Source organism: Aristolochia californica, unplaced genomic scaffold (assembly GCF_029961685.1).
Source record: "Aristolochia californica isolate CCGP_79_NKW_82.1479 unplaced genomic scaffold, dmAriCali1.0.hap1 SCAF_16, whole genome shotgun sequence".
Classification (NCBI taxonomy): Eukaryota; Viridiplantae; Streptophyta; class Magnoliopsida; order Piperales; family Aristolochiaceae; genus Aristolochia; species Aristolochia californica.
In genome coordinates this window covers 478,820-499,143 of record NW_027181837.1, presented here as the reverse complement: position 1 = coordinate 499,143, position 20,324 = coordinate 478,820, and the positions used below count along the sequence as shown (strand labels likewise).

General features: G+C 39.0%; 2 protein-coding genes across 2 annotated transcripts; both read left to right on the top strand.

Annotated features, from left to right (window-relative positions):
• The first annotated feature begins 3,877 nt into the window (after window positions 1-3,877).
• Window positions 3,878-6,878, top strand: LOC137953854 (transcription factor bHLH25-like). The gene is made up of 5 exons (XM_068801379.1): window positions 3,878-3,894; window positions 4,376-4,432; window positions 4,883-5,491; window positions 5,700-6,071; window positions 6,267-6,878. Exons 2-5 carry the CDS (start codon window positions 4,397-4,399, stop codon window positions 6,336-6,338), a joined length of 1,089 nt encoding a protein of 362 aa, XP_068657480.1. The 5' UTR covers window positions 3,878-3,894; window positions 4,376-4,396; the 3' UTR covers window positions 6,339-6,878.
• Window positions 6,879-10,145: 3,267 nt separating this feature from the next.
• LOC137953590 (protein TUNICAMYCIN INDUCED 1) lies at window positions 10,146-18,870 on the top strand. Its single transcript, XM_068801028.1, has 3 exons — window positions 10,146-10,314; window positions 10,394-10,735; window positions 17,898-18,870. Exons 1-3 carry the CDS (start codon window positions 10,201-10,203, stop codon window positions 18,696-18,698), a joined length of 1,257 nt encoding a protein of 418 aa, XP_068657129.1. The 5' UTR covers window positions 10,146-10,200; the 3' UTR covers window positions 18,699-18,870.
• The last annotated feature ends 1,454 nt before the right edge of the window (window positions 18,871-20,324 follow it).

The following is a 20,324-nucleotide window of genomic DNA, read 5'->3' as shown; positions in this document are numbered from 1 at the left end:
GGATTTGAGGGGAGATCTGATTTTTGGTTGGCATTAAATATGACTATGTCATGAATGATTGGGCATCTTTTGTTGAATTGGAAGCTTCAATATTTTACTTCCTCCAGAGTAGGTAATGGAAAATAATCATTTTAACTATTCAAGATGTGTTTGTGTCAAAGAAAATCAATGGAAAAAAAAAAAAAAACTATAAGCAAATGCCATTTTTATTCGACAATTTTTATTTTTTTTCAGCATTTGTGCAGGTAACTGATTGTAAGATGTGAACAATTTTTCGTCTTCGATCCTCTTGTCCCAAAAAAATAAAAATAAAAAAGAGTTAAAGAAAGTAACTTCCTTATTGTTCTAATCGAAACAACAGAGTGTCTCAAGGCAAATGCAAGAAATCCGATCAAAGTGAATTTGTTTTCTAACAGAAGAACTGGTAAGAAAGAGTTAATTTTTTTCTTTCTTGTGATGGCATTAAACAAGAGATTTACTCATGCTTTTGGCAATCTCTTAATATATTTTTAAATTTTATTTAATTACTTTAAATTAAAAAATAAATCTTCTTAGTATGATATTTATTAAAACATTGTTAAGAGATTACGAATTCCTGAAGGGAAATATGAACTCGATAGAAAGCGGTTGGCAAATTATCTTATTTGTCTTGAAATATTGTTCCAAAATTCCAAAAAAAAAAAAATGATTCTAATTGAAACTTTCAAAATAAGCTGAAACATACAAACGTTTATCATTATTTTGTTTATTATATATCGATATGGGCAATAGTTGGTAGCTTAGGTGTTCTCTATCTACCCAAATGGTTCTAATTCTCTAGGTAGGTAATTTCTTCCTATGTGCATGTTCGAGTAAGTTAGTTGCATATCAATATGGGGCAATAGTTGGTAGCTTAGGTGCTCTCTATCTACCCAAAATGGTTCCAATTCTCTAGGTAGGTAATTTCTTCCTACGTGCATGTGCATGTTGCATAAAAAATCAAATCACCTAGAGAATGATAAAATAAATGTATCATGTGATTCACATTCCATAAAAGGGAAGTATTTTGATGGATGTTTACCTTGTAGCAAAGGGAAAAAACCTAAAATATTAATCTAAAAATACCTTAGTTGTGATTGAGAATGACAAAATGCTACAATTTGTCATTTTTTTTAAAAGTTGAAGTTGATACTTTTGGTGATGTCAGTTTTGCCACATCTTTCAACCTAAAATATTAACTTGTTTTTTTGTGAAAGACATTGTGTTGGGTTGCTTTCATTTTGCGTAATTGTAACACATCATAGAGCATGATACTTAATCTAGGACCATAGGAAAATGAAGTGACGGAAAAATCAATTTTCTTTGGAAAAACTTCATTCGACCGGTTTTCTTGCTTTTCTGCCATAAGAAAAATTAGTTATAGTATTTGTGTATACACTAGAAATTAACTAATTTTTATTAACATAAAAATAATAAGGTTGAAGTAAGAATTAAGTAATCAAAAGTTATTTTAGTGTTTATTTATTTATATATTTATTATAATTTCCTATTGGAAAAATAGAAAACTCATTTTCCTATCCTTATATATATTGCTTAAAACTAGAGGAATCAAGAGGATAGTGTAAAAAAAATTCCTGAAAAAATTTTCGTCAACAATTTTTTTTTTAGCAGTTTTTCCTATACTTTCTAGGTGACATAAACACACCCTCATATGTACCAATTGTGTCTAAGAACATCAATTCGATCTCTCTTTTTCTCATCTTTCTTTGAACTTTTTCACGTTCGTTTTTTGCACTACTTTACGTGTAATTTTTTTTTATCATATCAGCCCAATCCTTGCTAAAAAATATGGTTCACATGGAAGCAATCAAATCGTTACTAGATGTGAGACTAAAATGGGAAATGAAATGAGAAATGAAAACATGCAAGACATAGAACACTTAAAAAGATATTAGAAAATGTGAAAAAATCTATTAATTGTTAAGGAAATGCTTAATAAACCATTTAGATACATGTATGGTCAGATAAGTATCAAAACAAAGTTCATTAATATAGTAAGTTATTTAAACAAATGATTAAAGAGAAATTCTGGTTGATTCATTATTAAATAAACTTAAAATAACGAGTCAAGGATAATCATTTTAAATTATTTCTTACACTACCCACTTGAATAAAATATATTTTATATCCTATTATTTTGAGTAAATATACAAATATAGAAGGTTTACCATTTTTTTTAAAATTAAAACTTTTAAAAAAGTTATTCAAAAGTATTTAAAATATTTCTCATAAAATTTAGGAAGGATATTGATTTGGTATCAAAAGCAAATTTCAAAATTCTCATAGAGTGATGCTACTATACATAATAAAAAAAAAAATTACCCATGAAATGGTAGAAAATGTGCAGTCCACATGACTTCCTCTTATTGCTACCTTGCTAGATGTTTTTCTTTTTCGTTTTAAAGAGGAGGAAGGAGGCGAGAGAGGGAAGGGAAGCCTCCCTCCTCCCTTCCCACAGGTAGAAGTCGAGGAGGGAGAGACCGAACCCATCCTTTGCTTTCCCTAGCTTCACTTTCTTTATTTTTATTCTTTTTTTCACTAACTATTTTTTGGAATAATAATGGTCAAATTCTCATTTTCTTTTCTTTTCGATGGGGTTCCAAAGAAACCGCATGGAACATAAAGGTAATACTTCCCTATTGATTAATACAATTGGTTGAAGAAAGATGATAATCAAGGCTCCAGTTAGTTTTATACTTTGCCCTTGAGATTAGATCAAGCATTTATATGAGTTCATATGAATGAATGATTCCAATTCTTTCTCCCAAATCCATGCATTGAATTGCAAACTATATCAGTCAAGCTTTTAAATAAAGGCTCGCCTATAAAGGTTAATAAAGACTGATACATGATTTGGCATTAGAAGATACGGCTTACAGAGCCAAAACAAATTGAAATTTTCAGGCACCGGGACCTGATACATTGTACTACTCCTCCGTCGTCGTCCCAACCGGCTCCTCCTTGCTTTACATGTATTTCCGACTAGTATACCGGTCTCCTTTGCCGAAGCGTCAACTACCCATCAATCTCTAATCTATCTTTGGAATTCGACTGAGATGAATTCGGAACCCTTAATGGGTTCTCAGTGACCGGCCGGAGTATGGAGACAGGGTGAGGAGGGTAATGAAAATATAACCTTGTCATTGGACAGAAAAACCCAACCCCAAACCTCACCCAATAACCCTAACTGTTTCTATCCCCAATCGAGGCAGGAACTGAGTATATCGGTTAATAAATGCTACTATTCGTTATCGCGCTGTTAATACAGCTTCCACAGGCGAAACTTGATCGAATTTGGGGCACCACCCAGTTCTCCTACGACTACTGTAGTTGGACTCCGCCGCCGTCCACCCCGACCAGCTTCACTTGCCTTCACACATCATTCCGAAAGCTCCGTCTCCTCCCTTGAAAGAGTCAAGTGCCCATTAATTCATTAATCTCAGCTCCATCATTAGAATTAGAAAACTGGAAAAGAAAAAGAAATAAACTCTGGTTTTGAATATTCTAAATCCTTTGCTCGAGAGTTGACGGATTGCGAAATAAAACAATCCAATTTTTATTTTTATTTTTATTTTTCTGAATTGAAAATATCTCCATCAGTGACAATTTGGAATTTTTTCACGTAAAAACATGCGCTGACGGCGTCTCGCGTAAGCAGCCAACCCCGTGTCGGAAAAGTTTATTTAATGGAGGTATCATTAGAACAGCAGTAACAGAAAAAAAAAAGAGGCGCGAGACGTTCACACGTGCGAGGGTTTGTCTTCGACCCTACGGCCATTTCCGCTATAAAAACAGCACCAAGTGCAGCTTTCCGTTCTCACTTTGGAACAACAGAAGATTAACTTCTCCGACCAGGTGAGAACTGGTGCCTTTTCATGTTCTTCTTGTTCTTCGTCTTTGGCAACTTATTCTAGTTTTTTGGTCCTTCCGCTGAGTTTATTTGAATTTTTTGCTTGTTTACGTTGGGATTTGAAAGGGGTTTTCTTCAGTTTTTTTTTTCCCAGTTATTTTCTTCCAAGATCTTTCCACTTGTTCTTTTTTCATGGAATTCCTCAAGGGTTGTTTTTTCTTTCCCCCTTTTTATTTTGAGAAGTTATTCAGCTTGTTTCTGAGATGATGAGATTCTTTGTTTTCTTCCGAGTGCAAAAGAGTCTTCAGTGTTTTACACCGGAGGATCTTCGATTTGATTTAGTTAATTTGTTCTGAGTAAAGCTTTTCCCCTTTTCAGGTCCAGTACGAACAGAATTTGCTCTAGTTTCTTTCTCAGAGTCTTTTCATGGATCCAAACCAGAGAGACTTGAGTTGACCTCAACTTGTTTTTTTACTTCTGCACCAGGTACCAAGGATCCGGAAATCAATGGAGATCTCTTCATCGAGATGGCTATCGGAACTTGTAAGACAATAAACCCCATTTCTTGATTTTCTTCTCTGTACTAAGTATCATTAGATACAGTTATTTGCGGTGAAAGAGATGGAGATGCATGCCTGCATTTAATGGCGGACAGATCATGTATGTGGGGAAGTCAATCAAGAGGCTTCATTTTCCGGGCACGTGTTCGTAACTACTTCCTTGATTTTTACTAATGGAGCTCTCCTCCAGATTGACTTCCTCACATAATCCGCTGTAGACAGATCCAGATTCGGAATAAATCCTCATAAACATGCACAGAAACCTTCATGCATTATTGTCAGCGAAGATAAAAAATAAAAAATAATAACAGTCTCTCATGATTGGCTTCCTTACATGTTCTGATTCAACATTAATGTCCCCGCTGATTCCATCTTCACCTTAGACTCGTACAAACAGAAGCTTAGTGGGGTTTCTCTGGTGCAATTCTTGCAGGGAATGGAAGACTCCACCTTCATCCAGCAGTACGAGATGAACTCTTTGGATCCGTTCACCTCGCAGCAGATAGCTGCTGCACTGGGAGAAGACTTCCGCCATTCTTTCTCCTCAGAGAGTTACAGTTCTCACCCTTCCTTGACCCCGAGGAGCTCCACAACTTTCATCTGCTCGTCCATGGAAGGCTCCCACAACGGAGAGGAACGACCCTCCAAACTGCTCAAGACGAACAGTTGGAATTCCCACACCATCGAACGGGTCCTAACCGCAGACAACTCTTCACCTAATATTCTTTCTTTCGGGAATCAAAGTTCGTCCTATAATCATCAGAACTTCTACGGGAATGTGGTTGTGGGTGTCAAGCCCAAGGACGAGATGGTTTCTCCGACAGATTCGAATGTTCAGTCCGAGATTTTGATTTCCCAAGCTGGGTCGCATATGAATCACAACTACATGTCTAAGGCTGTTCAGGGATCGAAGAGGGTTAGTACAGTCACAACCAGGCCACCTTCTCATGCTCAGGATCATATAATTGCTGAGAGGAAGCGAAGGGAGAAGCTCAGCCAAAGGTTCATCGCTCTATCGGCTATCGTTCCTGGTCTAAAGAAGGTATTTTTCCCTCTGCAGCTACTATGGGTTCACTTCTTCGTGTTGCACTAGCCTGGCTCTTTCATTTAGTTCTTAAACTTAATTAGTTTCCCCAAAACTGAAGAGCAAAAGAAACAGAGACTCAAGGTGAGAACGAATTCATGAATAATATTCCTGCACCAGGGTAGACAAGATCTTACGCTGAAATTTCTTTTTATCCATTTGGCAGATGGACAAGGCATCCGTTCTTGGGGATGCAATCAAGTACGTGAAGCAATTGCAGGAGAGAGTACAGACATTGGAGGATCAGTCGGTGAAGAAAACCATGGAATCAGTGGTATTCGTCAAGAAATCTCAGCTGTGTGTGGATGATGATGTCTCTTCCACTGAGGAGAACTTTGATGGAAGCACAGATGAGCCCCTCCCTGAAATTGAAGCTAGAGTATCGGACGAAGACATTCTCATCAGAATCCACTGTGAAAAGCGAAAAGGAACTCTGGTGAAAGTCCTTGCTGAGATCGAAAAACTTCATCTGTCGATAGTTACGGCAAATTCTGCGCCTTTTGCAAATTCTGCTCTGGATATAACCGTGACAGCAAAGGTAAACCAAGTTTCTTAGGACTAGTTGCAGATGAACTTTGCTTTATTCCCGCTTCGTTTTATTCAACTTCATGCAAGATTTTAAAAATAAACAATAAGCAAATTAAAACTTAAACATAACGAAGGATCAAATGCAATACCTAAGATCATTATCATGAACAATTTTTTTATTTTATTTTTTGTTTTTTGGTTGCAGAAAGAGGAATTTTGCATGCCAGTGAAGGAACTTGTGAAGAGCCTTCGGGCGGCTTTCAGCAACTTCAAGTGAAACCTATTACGAACTACTTGGTGTAGAGAAGAAGGTGGCAGTTGTTGGAATGACTTGTCTTTAATATGCATGTTGCGCCTTCGCCAAAAGACTCTTCGAGTCATAGATAGCTTACTGAAACTAGAATAATGGTAGCCTCTTCCAGTTTCCATCCTCTAAGCCCTTCTTCGTGTTTTTTTCTTTCTGTAACACAAGGCCTCTATGAATCCTTTTTTTGCCCCACCATCGCTCCCTGTTTGCAGAGAGGTTTCTAATTGCCCCCCCTTTTTTGCATGGTTCATTTCATCAAATTAACCATGTTCTTCACCTCGCTGTTAGATAACCTCAACGGCTATGTCAGGCTTTAATTTAAGGGAACCCCTTTAACCGTTATTTTACTCCCTTCATAGTTTATCAGAGAAAGAAGATGGACAGCCCTTGTTTCAGAAATTTGGTGTAATAGTTTTTTCCATTTTTTTGTTCCTTTTTGGGTCTCCTGATTCGTATCGGAGGCCTGAACCTGTATCTTTGATTTTATTAAAAGTAATGAATCCTTGTATGGCTTCCCTCTTCTGGTTGTTTCAATTGTAAAATTTGGACACTGGTGATTGATTGGAATGTCAGACATGTGAGGTGTTTTATGGAAGACATAAGCTAAAGTGTGTCGATGGTTGGATGTGATTGTATTATGGTTGGAAGAGCTTATCAAGATGCTTATATCTATTCATTTTTTAAGACTTTGGGCCAGAATTGTCAGGAACAGCTCTTCTCTGGGTCCCCACTCCAGATTATTATCATGACCAACTCTCTCTCTCTGTATAAACGCCAACGATGGAAACTTGACAACAATAACAAGAACTCTGGAACAAAAATTTCTTAGTTGGAGTGTACGATAGTCAAATCAGGAACCATTCACAGACTCAAAGTAGGAGCATCAGACTCGTTTCTGTTGTCTTTCTCCTTGCCGAGAAGGTAGCCACCATGAAAATGACAAGTTCTTGTCCTTTGACATGATCAGAAGAAAACAAACTCAAACCAGAATAAGATCCAGAGACGGATGACTTTTGTATTTCTCAGTCCAAGATTGTCCATCTTTGGGAATCAAGATCTTGTATCCCATTCAAACAAAAGGCAGTCCCTTTTCAGCTACAAACTTCAAACCTTTTCTCTTCATATTTTGTTCTAGAAAACCCAAAAGGAAGAAGAGAAGCACAGCTTTAACCTAAGTCCAATATGGTCAATAATCCAGATTAGTCCCTACTGTAGAGCAATTAAAGTCCAAGTCAAGGCTATACGTGTCCCTGACCGCTTTAATTGACTTCATAGCACCAAAGGGGTCATTTTATTGGTCGGTGATCTGGTTTGATGGGTCTTTATTCATTAAAATTTCAACTCTGGGGTTAGATGGGAAGCAAATGAGCATTATTGCGGAGCTGAAAGCTGGTTTTAACTTTTTCTGCTGTTCATCTGGAAGAAGCTAAGAGATTCCTTGCATTCGATGGAAGGGCTTCTTTCATCTTCTGTCGATGGTGACTCATGTAGCTTCTATTTTAATGAAGAAAAGCTGAATGTGAATGAGGTAAAAGGAGGGACGTCAAAGTATTGTCCAGCCTTCTTTGTTGACTCCTGCAGATTGGGAAGCACTGCTGGAGCTCTTCTAGAACTGGTCGGTGGCGATGCCATTGATTGTTGCTCCTCTGAAACATGGGAAGAAATACAGGGAAGAGAGACCAACCTCGTTTGGTTGAAGAAAATGTGGGAGGAAGAAGATAATAAAGTTAACTCTCTTTTGTGGACATAGGCTATAGAAAGTCGAGAGAGAGAGAGAGAGAGAGAGAGAGAGGAGATGTGAGGAGGCTGTTTGGGTGAATAAAGGCCAATGCAACCAACTTTCCAACTCTTAGAGTTTGATTTGAGTCTACCCCTCCCCAATAGGTCACAATGAGGATGCTTTGTGTGACCTAACCTCTACGTTACTCTAATAGGATTGGCAAGATCAATTGTGCAAATCTAAAAATATGGTCGGTTAGGTTTTAACTGGTTTTCAGTCTATTCCTTTATCAAATCGAATGGAGGGACGAGGTCCAATTAAACCTAGTTCGATCGATCAATTACGTGGGAGATTGATAATGTTGCTTTAATAAGATATAACGGTGATTTTAAAATGTGCCCTATATTTTTATTTTTTACTAAGTAAAATGAAAGAAAATATCATCTTTCTCGCTAATATCTTCAATTTGTAAGTTTTGTTATTGTTGTTGTTGTTGTTATAATTACGATTATAGTTACTATTTAAGACTTTAGGAAAACATAAACAATGATTTTAAGACTAATAAAGAGAAATATAATCATATTTTTAGAACGCGAGGATGGTGAGCTAATTATTTGTGTTTCGATCTTTTAAGTTAATTTTTAAATTTCATATTTTATTTTTGAAAAAAAAAAATTATTACTATTTTTTTTTCCTCCTTTGCCTTTCCTAACATTAACAAAGAAAATTTTATTAAAATTAAAGAACATTGGTCAATCCAAAAATGCTTCACTCAATTCAAACAAGGCAAAATTCAGCTAATTTTTTAGATATCTTTTTGGCTATAGATATAAGAAATATATAAATAATATGATTTGAAGAACATAGAGACTAATGTGGGTTCTCAATTGAGAGGGCACATCTCTTAGATCCCATGATCAGAAATTTAGGAATTAGTGGTCAAATTTGCTGAACTTTTAGAGCCCGTATCCAGCCCAATTTTAGTCACTTCATTGGATTTGGTTGAACCCAAGAAATTTTATGTGGGCTCAATTGGGACATTTTAACTCTTATGTACCTTGGGACATGTTATATTCAAAATCAAAATTACTTTGCTTTTTGAATTGCAATACAAAGTAATTTTCTTTTGTCATAATTTTATTGCTTATTTATATTATTTTAATTGAAAACCTTATTTTCTTCTTGAAGTAGGGGTGGGTATCGGATCGGGTTTCATGAAGAACTTGACTTGACCCAATAAAAAAACCCTGAGTTCGGGTTTTAGGTTTCAGCTCACGAGTCCCCAAACTTGACCCATGGGGTTGAGACAGGGACATAAAATAGGGCAGAGATTTTGTTGTACTCGTAGGTTAAGTACTTAGCTTTCCGCTACTTACCAAACCGGTTTTTTGGATAGTATTAGCTAGGTACACAACATTTAGTGGTTTAACACATAACAACGAGGTCCACTATTATATGGTCGCCTGCGTCTGATACCAAATGTTGTGTACCTAACCAATACTATCCAAAAGACCAGCCTGGTATATAATGGAAAACCAAGTACTTAACCTATGACCACAACAAATTTGACATGGGTTAACATATAACACATTCTTTTTAACCCAATAAAAAAATACAAATAACCTATTTAACCTTCGAATTTCACAAATTTTGTTGGTTATATTTTGAATTTAATTGCATTAAAAATGGGTATCTACCGAAGACAAGATTTGTATGATTTCTTAATTAACAAAATAAAATTTCCAAATAAATAATTTTTGCAGATATAAAATAAAAGTAGCGATGGGCACTTTCGTAATAACAAGATTCCCAATGGATAAGCCCGTTGTCGGTTGTCACCTCTTCTTACGAATTATTCTCCAGCCAGAATTCATTTGGTCGGTTACATGACTCAACGTGTACCAGCCAATCATCATTAACCGTAAACCATTAACCAGCTTCTCATTGGCTTCTTTATTCCACGTCAGCATCTTTCTTCTCAACCGCAACCTAGAAACTGCTATTTTCCTTAAATACCCCTGACGGTGATCTTTTTATTCACTATTTCAGATCTGAGATCGCCCTTCCTCACACCCGAAAACCATCTTTCATTCTCTGGTTAGGTTGAATCGAATGGATCCTCGATTGCGATTTCTGAATCTGTTTCTTCTTCTCTGCGCTCTTGGATTGTCGCGAGGTTTGATTTCTGCACAAGGCCTGAATTCACCTGCACCCAAGGCGATTGCTGTAAGCTATTTCACCAAAACTTGTCATAGCTTCTTTATTTTCGGTAATTAACTCTATTTTTTTTTTGCTGTGGTTTTAGGATCTTAAAGATGCTATTGTGAAGCTGTTGGGGTTTCAATCGGAGGATTTGAAGGTGAGCGGCTTTGATGTCAGGGATGCGTTGGTGGGCCAAACCCTGGCTTACGAGTTTGATATTGAAATCGGGAATAAGAAGTACCCCTTTAAACTTTTGGAGGATGTGAATCGGTGGGAATATGTGCACCTGCCAATCTTTCGAGTTGAGGAATCGATTGAGCAGAATGGCTTGGTGAAGATTGGGGAGTCAGATGAGAGAGTGGGGCCGGTGTTAGCGCCGTTTCAACTTGCTGGACCGATGGAGCTCTGGATTCAAGATGGAGATGATATGAGAGTTTCCATACCGGTTAGTTTTACTTATTTCTATGACTTTTATTGTTCTTGAATTAATTTCTGCAGTCTTAGCTATTCTTTCTTTTGAAATTGCGGAATACCAGTTGTAGTAGGCAGGCCGGAATTTAGGTGTTTAGCTATAGTCATTTGATTTAAAAAATTTGTACCATCTATCCCTCAACTCTCAACGCAACCACGAGGAGTTTTCCTTTCCCCTTTCTTTCCTCCTTAATGGTAAAAGCAATTCCCTTTGTAAGCAAGGTTTATAATTTCAATTCATAGCAGTGTGAAACATATACATAGAGGCAAACCATTAGCATACGAGGACGATTTTGTGGCTTGGACCTTTGGCTCAATGGTCTTGTGGGGGTTTCTATTGTGAGTAGCCACTTGACCAAGTATTGCGTCCTCCGGGGCTTACCCCTTTGGTGCTCCTCTCGGTTTGCAATAATATACTTTACTTTGTTTACAAAAATAGTTGATACATCCATTGGTGCCCTTGGGTCAACTATTCTCTCCGGGTCCGGGTCTTCAAAATAAGGTTTAAGGTTTGATACATGAAAAACATTGTGGAACTTAAACCTTTTCGGCAGCTGCAATTTGTAGGCTAGGTTGCCCACACGTTCAATGATAGGAAAGAGGCCTTCATATTTCTTCAAAGGACCTCTGTTTTTGCTTCTTAGGTGACGAAATTGTTCAGGTCTTAGTTTCAGAAGGACCTGGTCACCTACCTTGAAAGAAGATGCCCTCTTCTTCAAATTAACATACTTCTCCATTTTTTTAGCTGCCTTGTGTAGTAAGACTCGCGCCAATTTTGTTTTGTCTTTCCATCTCTTCGCCAGTTGATGGGCTGCTGGACTCTTCTGTGAGGTATCTTGAATGAGTCCCATATGCGCTAAGGGCTGTTGTCCTGTTGCCAACTCAAAACGACTATGCCCTGTGGATTCGGATTTCTGCAAGTTGTATGAGAACTGGGCCACGTTCAACAAGTCTGGCTAATTCCTTTGATTAGCTGCAACATAGTGGCGCAAATATTGCTCCAACAAAGCGTTTATGCGCTCAGTTTGGTCGTTAGTCTGAGGATGAAAACTAGTGGAAAAATTAAGAGTAGTTCCCAATAATTTAAATAACTCAGTCCAGAATTTTCCTGTGAACTTGGGGTCACGATCACTTATGATCATCGTGGGCACGCCCCAATGCTTCACCACCTGTACCATGAGTGCTCGAGCAGCCTCCTCCGCTGTACAATCACTTGGCACTGCTACGAATGTTTCGTACTTCGTAAAACGGTCCACCACTACCATGATAGACCCTAGCCCGTCTTTCTTGCACAAACTAGAAATGAAGTCCATTGAAATAGACTCCCACGGCCGTTTTGGAATGAGCAAAGGCTGTAACAAGCCTCTGGGCTTTCTTTGTTCGATCTTATCATGTTGACAGATAAGACATGTGCGCACAAATTCCTCCAAATTGCTCTCCAGGCCAATAATATTTGCCAGAGAGCAAGGTCAAGATCCTTCTTTGACTTGGATGTCCTGCCCACAAAGAATCATGGCATTCCCTCAAGAGGTCACGCAGTAAGTTGTCATACTTTGGCACATAGAGTCTATTACCTTTGGTCTTGAGCAGTCCGTCCTCAAGCCAAAATCGTCTTGTTTCGCCTAATGCAGCGGCTTGCACAATGCCATAGGCCTGGGCATCTTGGCAAAGACCAGTACGAATTCTGTCAAGAATAGTGGCAATGACCTGGGTTATGGCCGAAAGAGCCTGCAAACGAAAAAAAACATCTGTTTCGGTTGCAAAAACCTCACCGTAAGTGTTTTCCGCGCGCACGCTCGCCTACTTCTCACTGTGCGTGCCTGAGTCTGCACGCCCGCATGTGCCCCTGCGCGTGCCGTGCACGTATCCGTCTCGCGCAGCGGATACCGCATCGCGCGTGAAGGGCCTGCCGCATCGCGCTTGAAGGGCTTGCCGCCTGCCACATCTCAAGTTGGGGTTGTCGAGCATTGTTCGCATAGCGCCATGCGCTCCTCTGCCTCTTCCGCGGGTGCACATCTCGTTTCTATGCGCGCTCTAGCAATGTTTTTTGGTGTCTTGCACTGTATGTGCGCCGATACCCTTTTGCCCTTCTCTCCATCAAAAGGCGTAGCAGAACCCATCTTTCTGCTTAAGGCATCTGCAACAGCATTGACTTTCCCCGCCTTGTACATCATCTCAAAGTCAAACTCGGCCAAGAAGTCTTGCCACCGAGCTTGCTTCGGGCTAAGCTTTTTCTACGTCAAGAAGTAGCTAGTAGCAACATTATCAGTTTTTACAATAAACTTGGGAGCCTAATAGATAGTGCCTCCAAGTACGTAAACAATGTATTACAACAGTCATTTCCCTTTCTTGAATAGTATATCGTTGCTCAGTTTCATTGAGTTTCCTACTCTCATAGGTGGCAGGGCATTCTTCTTGCTCCAACACTCCCTCCAATGGCAAAATTTGAGGCATCCGTGTGCACCTCAAATGGCTTGCTAAAGTCAGCAAGTTGCAGCACCGGTTCAGCCATCACGGAGTCTTTGAGTCGCTGAAAGGACTGTTGGCATCTTTTCGTCCAATGCCAAGAATTGTCCTTCTTGAAAAGGTCAATCAAGGGGGTGGCAAGTGCTGAAAACCCATTGATGAATCTCTTGTAATAATTAGCAAGACCAAGGAAACTTCTTAGTTCACGCACCTTAGTGAGAGTTAGCCAATCCCTTATGGCCTCGACCTTTTTGTTGTCCATCCAAATCCGTCTTCCCCCTATCCAATGTCCAAGAAAGGACACTTCTTGCAGCCCAAATGAACACTTCTCTTTCTTTACATACAACTAGTTCTTTTTTAAAGTACGAAAAACCTTGCGAAGGTGCTCTTTGTGCTCCTCCAAGTCTTTGTTGTACACCACTATATCATCCAAGTATACTACTACAAAATGGTCCAAGTACTCGGAAAATACCTCGTTCATAAGAGTGCAGAAAGTGGTAGGTGCATTAGTCAAGCCGAAAGGCATAACCATGAACTCATAGGCCCCATACCTGGTCACACAGGTCGTCTTCCTCTCATCTCCTATGGCTATTCGAACTTGATAGTATCCACTACGCAAGTCTAGCTTAAAGAAGACCATTGCCTCCCTTAATTGATCAAATAGGTCAGCAATAAGTGGAATGGGGTATTTGTTTTTAACAGTTACCTTGTTGAGCGCCTTATAATCGATGCATAGCCTCATGCTTCCATCCTTCTTTGTTTGAAACAAAACAGGAGCTCCATAGGGTGCCTTACTTGGTTTGATGAACCCAACGTCCAACAATTCACTGAGTTGCTTGCGCAATTCATCCAACTCCTTGGGCGCCATTCTATATGGTGCTTTGGCTGGCTTCTTTGTTCCTGGTTCTAATTCAATGCAATGGTCCACCCTTCTCCTAGGTGGCAATCAGGCAGGAAGTTGTTCCAGCATGACGTCCTTGAACTCATGCAAAATAGTTTGACTCTCCTTGGGGGTGGGCGTGGACTCCACCTGTTCAACAGCACAAAGAGATGCTATGTAGGTAGAGCGACCTTACTTATGTCTTTTCTTAAGCTGGAGGGCCAAAATCATTAAGTCCTTGTTGTTTACATCTTTGGCGTCAATATCAGAAATGGTACAAGGACCTCTTTCGTCTACAATCCCCACCAAACCCAAATACGGCATAATAAAAGCCTTACAAACTGAAAAGAATTCCATGCCCAATATTACATTAAAATCGTCCATGGGGACAATAGTGAAGTTTAGAGAGCCAACCCACTTGCCTATCACAACAGGGACGTCCTTGGCAACTCCTTGGACCTCACGAGCCGTAGAATTAATAGCTTTCATCTTGCTGCCATCCTTCTCCCCTCGAAGCCTTAGGCACCTAGCTTCCTCTTCAGATAGAAAGTTGTGTGGTGTTAGTGTCCACCATTGCCTTCACTAGGCATCCAGCAAGTGTTGAGCTAATAAAGAGAAGTTCTCTAAGAGGTCTTACCGGAAGTGGAGGGTCTCATTCTCCCCTTGAACGAACAACATTCAGCAATGTTAAAGAGCCCATTCTAGGCTCAGTTCCACCATCCCCAAGTTCGGTTTGGGCAGCATTGAGGAGACGCTTCTTTGGGTAGTCCCTTGCGAAGTGTTCTCCATCACAAATGAAGCACCGAACCTTTTTCTTTGCTTTGTCCGTCTTCTTCTTCTCTTATGGCTTGGCCTTGACCTCTTTTGACCAAGACTTCTTCTCATCTTTATCCTTCTTTTTAAAATTATTCTTAACAGCACCATTGTCCTTAGTATTGTTCTTATTAACCGAATCATGCTTCCTTTCATATTCGGTTAATTTTTCAGCAATAGCCAATGCTGAAGTTAGTGTTTTCACCTTTCTCCTTCTCAATTCCTGCTCAGCCCATGGACGAAGGCCAACAAGAAAAGGGAGGAGTCGGTCTTCATCCAACATATTGGAGATGCATAGCATTAGCAAAGTAAAACACTACACATATTCTCGAATGGTACCTTTTTGAGATAGTGCCCGTAATTCCTTCCTTGCTTGGTACTCTACGTCCTCCAGAAAGAATTGTCTTCGTAGCTCTCTCTTGAAGTCGTCCCAAGTTTGGACAGGCTCTTCTCTCCCTTGCTTATATCTCCCATACGCCTCCTCTAGCAAAGAATTGCATCATCGGAAAGGAACATGGCAGCAGTACTAACCTTCGTTTGATCGTTGGTGAGCTTGCTAGCATGGAAGTATTGCTTCACTTGCCATAGAAAATTATCTATGACCTTTGTGTCTCTCTTTCCGGTAAAAGACTTTGGCTCAGGCACCTTGATCTTTGCTTGTGCGTAAACAACCCCTCCATTTGCCAAGGTTTGTTCGCACAAGGAGAGTATTGCACGCAGCTCTTCAGAGAGGTCTTTGACGTCCTTCCCCAATTGTTCCATCTCCACCCTCATGACGGCAATGGCTGAATGGACCTTCTTCAAATCCTCTCAGCCAATTCGGAGTTGGCTGATGCTCCTCAATAGTTCTTTGAACGAACTTCTCCCAGTTCATACAAAGATTTTCAACGCTGTCCAAACGATGCTCAAGAGTTGTAAAACGAAAGTTAACGTCACTTACTTGTTCTTTGCCTCTTGAAGCATTTTCTCCACTTGTGGAAGCCTTTGATTGCAACGTACGCTCTGATACCAGTTTGTCACGGGCTTAGACGAGCCTAAACTCCTTTAGGCTGGCAAAAATTCTAAACCTCGTGTGGCATGCTTTCAATCCTTCGAAAATAGTACAAGCTCCTTCCTTAAATCGTCGTCACAATGCTCCTTCCCCCCCAAGTCGAACAACAGTATAAAAATAAAGGAAACCAAGAGGATTAGAGGGGGAGAATACCTTGTATTGAAGACTTAAAATACAATGTTGGCCGTCCAAATGGGAAGACCAGAGTCTCTTTATAATTCTATCCCTCGCGTGCTATACAAGCTTTCTCTACAAGATGGTGAATGATCCACAAGGGTCGAATGCCTTGGTATTTATAGGCTTCGATCCCCCCCCTTGGATCTCTCCCTTCCATCCAATGAGAAGAGAGCCTCTTCCCAATCAAATCCCTTGATCCTCTCCCCATTCAAATCCCTTGATTTGCTCCTCTTGGACTCAATCTTGTATGTGGATGTCCTAGGTGTCTCCATTTGTGTGCCCACCCAATCAACACTCAAATCACACTTAAAATGAGTCCTAGTTGGCATAGGGGACGTCTGGGAGTGGCCAAAGAAGAATTTCCCCTGAAATGGCAACCTCCCAGATTTTGCCACTTTGCATGCGCACGCATGCACGCGTTGCAGAACCAGCATGGTAACCCCAACTGCGTTGGGCGCCCGCGCTGTTGCTTCATGCGCTTGTGCGCGCAACCCCTTTCGCTAATGCGCCCTCTGCCTGGGCCGTGCGCACACGCTCGTTCTGCTTGTTGTGTGCCGCGCGTGCGTCTGTTGCAGTTACAGTTTATGTCTCTGTCGACTGCTGGGGTTGTTGCTGCTTGGCCATCCATTTGGCATGCTCAAGTATGTCATCTTCCTCTACAGCTGATGTCGGGCCGGCCATATGCATGTGCCCCTCTGGGCCGTGTCATTGCACTTGGCTTTGGTCGTCGCTGCTGTTGTTGTGCACTGGACTTGCACAATCTTCGTCCTTGGTGTCTGACCACACCATGGTTTTATCCTCCATCTCAGTAGGGTTCTAAAAGTGGATAAATTAGGTGTAGGCCCACATACGAGTAATACCATATAAAGTTAAGGGTCATCCCAAAATGACGAACAACTTAGGAAACCTCTTTTCCAACTAATAAACTCAAGATATTTATACTCACTAATCCATGTGGGACTATTCCTTAACAAAAAAAAAAAAAATTTAAAAAGGGAACCGATTTTTTAAGATGGTCTTCTCCACCTGAAAAGGGTTAGATTAGCCAACATTACTGGGGTCAGATTTTCTTACTGTGGATCTTGGGCTCAATAGAAGTTTCTGTTCAATCAGTTTGGATTATTGTCTTATTATTGTAACCTTGTGTCTTTTCCTGACTATTCTTTACTAACTGTAACTTATTATGGACCAAGGCAGCCTTGGGTTTGCATTTTAGTTCTTCTGTTACTTAAACGAGGGGAAAAAACAATAGTTTGGTCAGATCAGATCTCAATGGGTTTATAGATAGTTTCTTTTGTCAACCTCTGGGCTAAAATTGCCATTGCCTTGCTCGAAGCTTTTTCCTATGTATGACTGCATGCGTAGTCCAATGCTTTTTTTTACCTACTTTTTGGCGGTCTTTGTTTTTCCTAGCTGCATCTGTTTTTATGGGCGTAGCTTCTATAATGGTTGTTTGTGTACATTAAAAAACTTTCTTTATTATATTTTAGTGACAAAACACATGGCAAACTTTCGAGAAGGAATTTTCTGGATATCTTTTCTTCTTGTAAAAATGCAGTAAGTTGTTTATGTTGCCCTGTTAAATCACCATTTTCAACCAAGCCCAACTCCCCTATTGTATAGTAAAGGAAATCATACTTTAGTATCAGAAGGACATTAACCTTTAATTGTTTTTCTTTACTTACCTGTACCAGTGTTAGCAAGGCAATGCTGAGGTAATTGATTATCACATTTATGTGACTTTTGCAGCATGATGTGGATGCTGGGGTTGTGAAGAAAGTAATGTTAGCTGAGGGTACCACAGTCACAGTCAAGGGTGCAAGGTCTGTTAGTATGCGACATCCCCTTGATCTCCCTCTCCCTCTCAACCGGACCCAGAACAACCTTGCTTCCGGCCTCCTAACTCTAGCGAACCATCTCCGTCTTACATCCCTGACTCAAGACAAGACCCTGCTCTCTCTCCGCATTGTTGGTCCCACCTCACTTGCTTCTCCTTCTTCTTCCCCTTCCAAGCTGAAACTCAAGCGTCTAGCCCCTGGCCTTGTTGAACTTTCCAAAACCAATCCTGCTACCCCGGCCGTCCCTATTGCAGAGGAAGATGAAGATACAATCCTTACCCCTGATCGTTTCACCACCTTGTGGCCTCTAGCATCCATCAATGGCTCTAATCCAAACCTCCAGGGCTTCGAGAAGCTGCTATATTCTGTTCTGGGAGACCAGGCAAAGAAAACAGGGTCCTTCCGGTTGGTAAAAGCAGAGGTTTCAGCTCAAACTTCAGTGAAGATGGGTTTCAGGGTGGAGAGGAGGATCAAAGAAGAGGAGATGGATTGGAGCCGGTATCCAGAGTGGAAGACGAAGCCAGAGACTATGAAGATGTACTTCGAGGTACTGGGGAAGGTGGAAGGAAATAAGGTGATCCCTGAGAGAGTGATGGAGGTACCGGACCCCGTTCGGGTTGAGGACACTGTTGCAACTAATTTACTTACAGGGAACCAGACCATGTCTACCCTTCCCATTGTTCATCCCCCGCCTAACTACTTCACCTTGTGAAAAATGGTCTTTCCAAAGTGAAAATTTTGTTAAAATTGTTTGGAAGCACCAAAACTGGTGTTTCCTGGCTCTGGGTAGTGGCCGATGTTATTGTTGTATTGGTAATGTGAATAGAAGTGCAAATAACAAATTGAACAGATTAAAATCGCAAAATTTTAACTCTTTAAGATTATTCTTTAACGATCGTTGACAATTTGTTGCTCATTTAAGTATGAAATCATGCTCCCCTACTAAATTCATGGGACTAGGGACATTTTAAGTTTTTAGTAGAAGAACCTCATGCCTTTAGTATGCGCAATAAAAAATATAATATAAAATACTTGTTTGTGTTAGTGTGTATTATGTAAAGTGCAGTATAAAGTATTTGTTTTAGTTAGTGTTTACAATAGAAAGTACGGTGTAAAGTGTAGATAAATTATTTATTAATAAAACATTTTGATATATATGATTTTAGAAAATTAAATTAATATTAGTTAATAAATTAAATATATTAAATATAATGATTAAACAAATACTTACTTTTATACTATTAAAATTGTAATTTTTTAATATCTAAATATGAAATAGTTATATAAAAAAGTTATTATAAAATATTTATTAACTTAATATCTATTTTTAATATCAAAATAATATTAATTTATTAACTTAATATATAAAATTAAAATATTGACACAAATACTTACTTTTATAATATTAAAAAACTTAATGCAATTATTATATTATAAGTGTTTAAATTCTCACTCTTAAACTAACGTATATGTGTAGTTATATTTGTTTAAATTCATTACCTAGCGTACTACGCAAACAACATAATAATAAAAATAAAAATAACACAAATATAACGCAATCACCTATTTAATATAAAAAAACCTACAACTGTACATATAAAAAACAACCAAAAAAATATTTAATACCATTAAAACATAATAGTCAATAATTTTGCCACATCTGTACGCTCGATAGTATTCCATAAAGATAAGTGTCTTTGGTTAAATAATTCTCTTTTATCTGTAGGAGTATTATCTCCAAACTCTTGCAAGTGATAATGAGACCTTCGATATGGAGCGAAAAACCCTGGAAGATTTGCATATCCAGCATCTACCAAATAATATTTGCCTACAATAATATATATATTATTAACTAATAAAAATAATGATAAATTTAAATAGACCATAGAGTGAAGTGATATTTACCTTCAGGAACACAAAGTTGATCTCATATGGTTAATGTTAACTTCAATAAACGTGAATCAGCTGTTGATCCCCAATCCAGCAAATATATAAGTGAAATGCATGTCAAATATACATGTTGCCATTACGTTCTGTGAGAGGCAACCCTTCCTGTTCTGGAATCTTGTTTGTTGATCAAACAGGATATGCGCTTAAATATGAGTAGCATCGATGACACCAATACAATCCTAATAAAAAAATTATTAATACAAATATATATTTGATATTAACTGAAAATTATTCATCAAACGATTTTATATTTACCTTAAAGTAAGGATAATATATATAATTATACAAGATCTTTGAATGATTATGTCTTGAAAGTCGCTTAGATGTAATCAAATTGTAGTTTGACAATAACTTCTAACACCTTATTCAAATACGTACTAATGGTCCA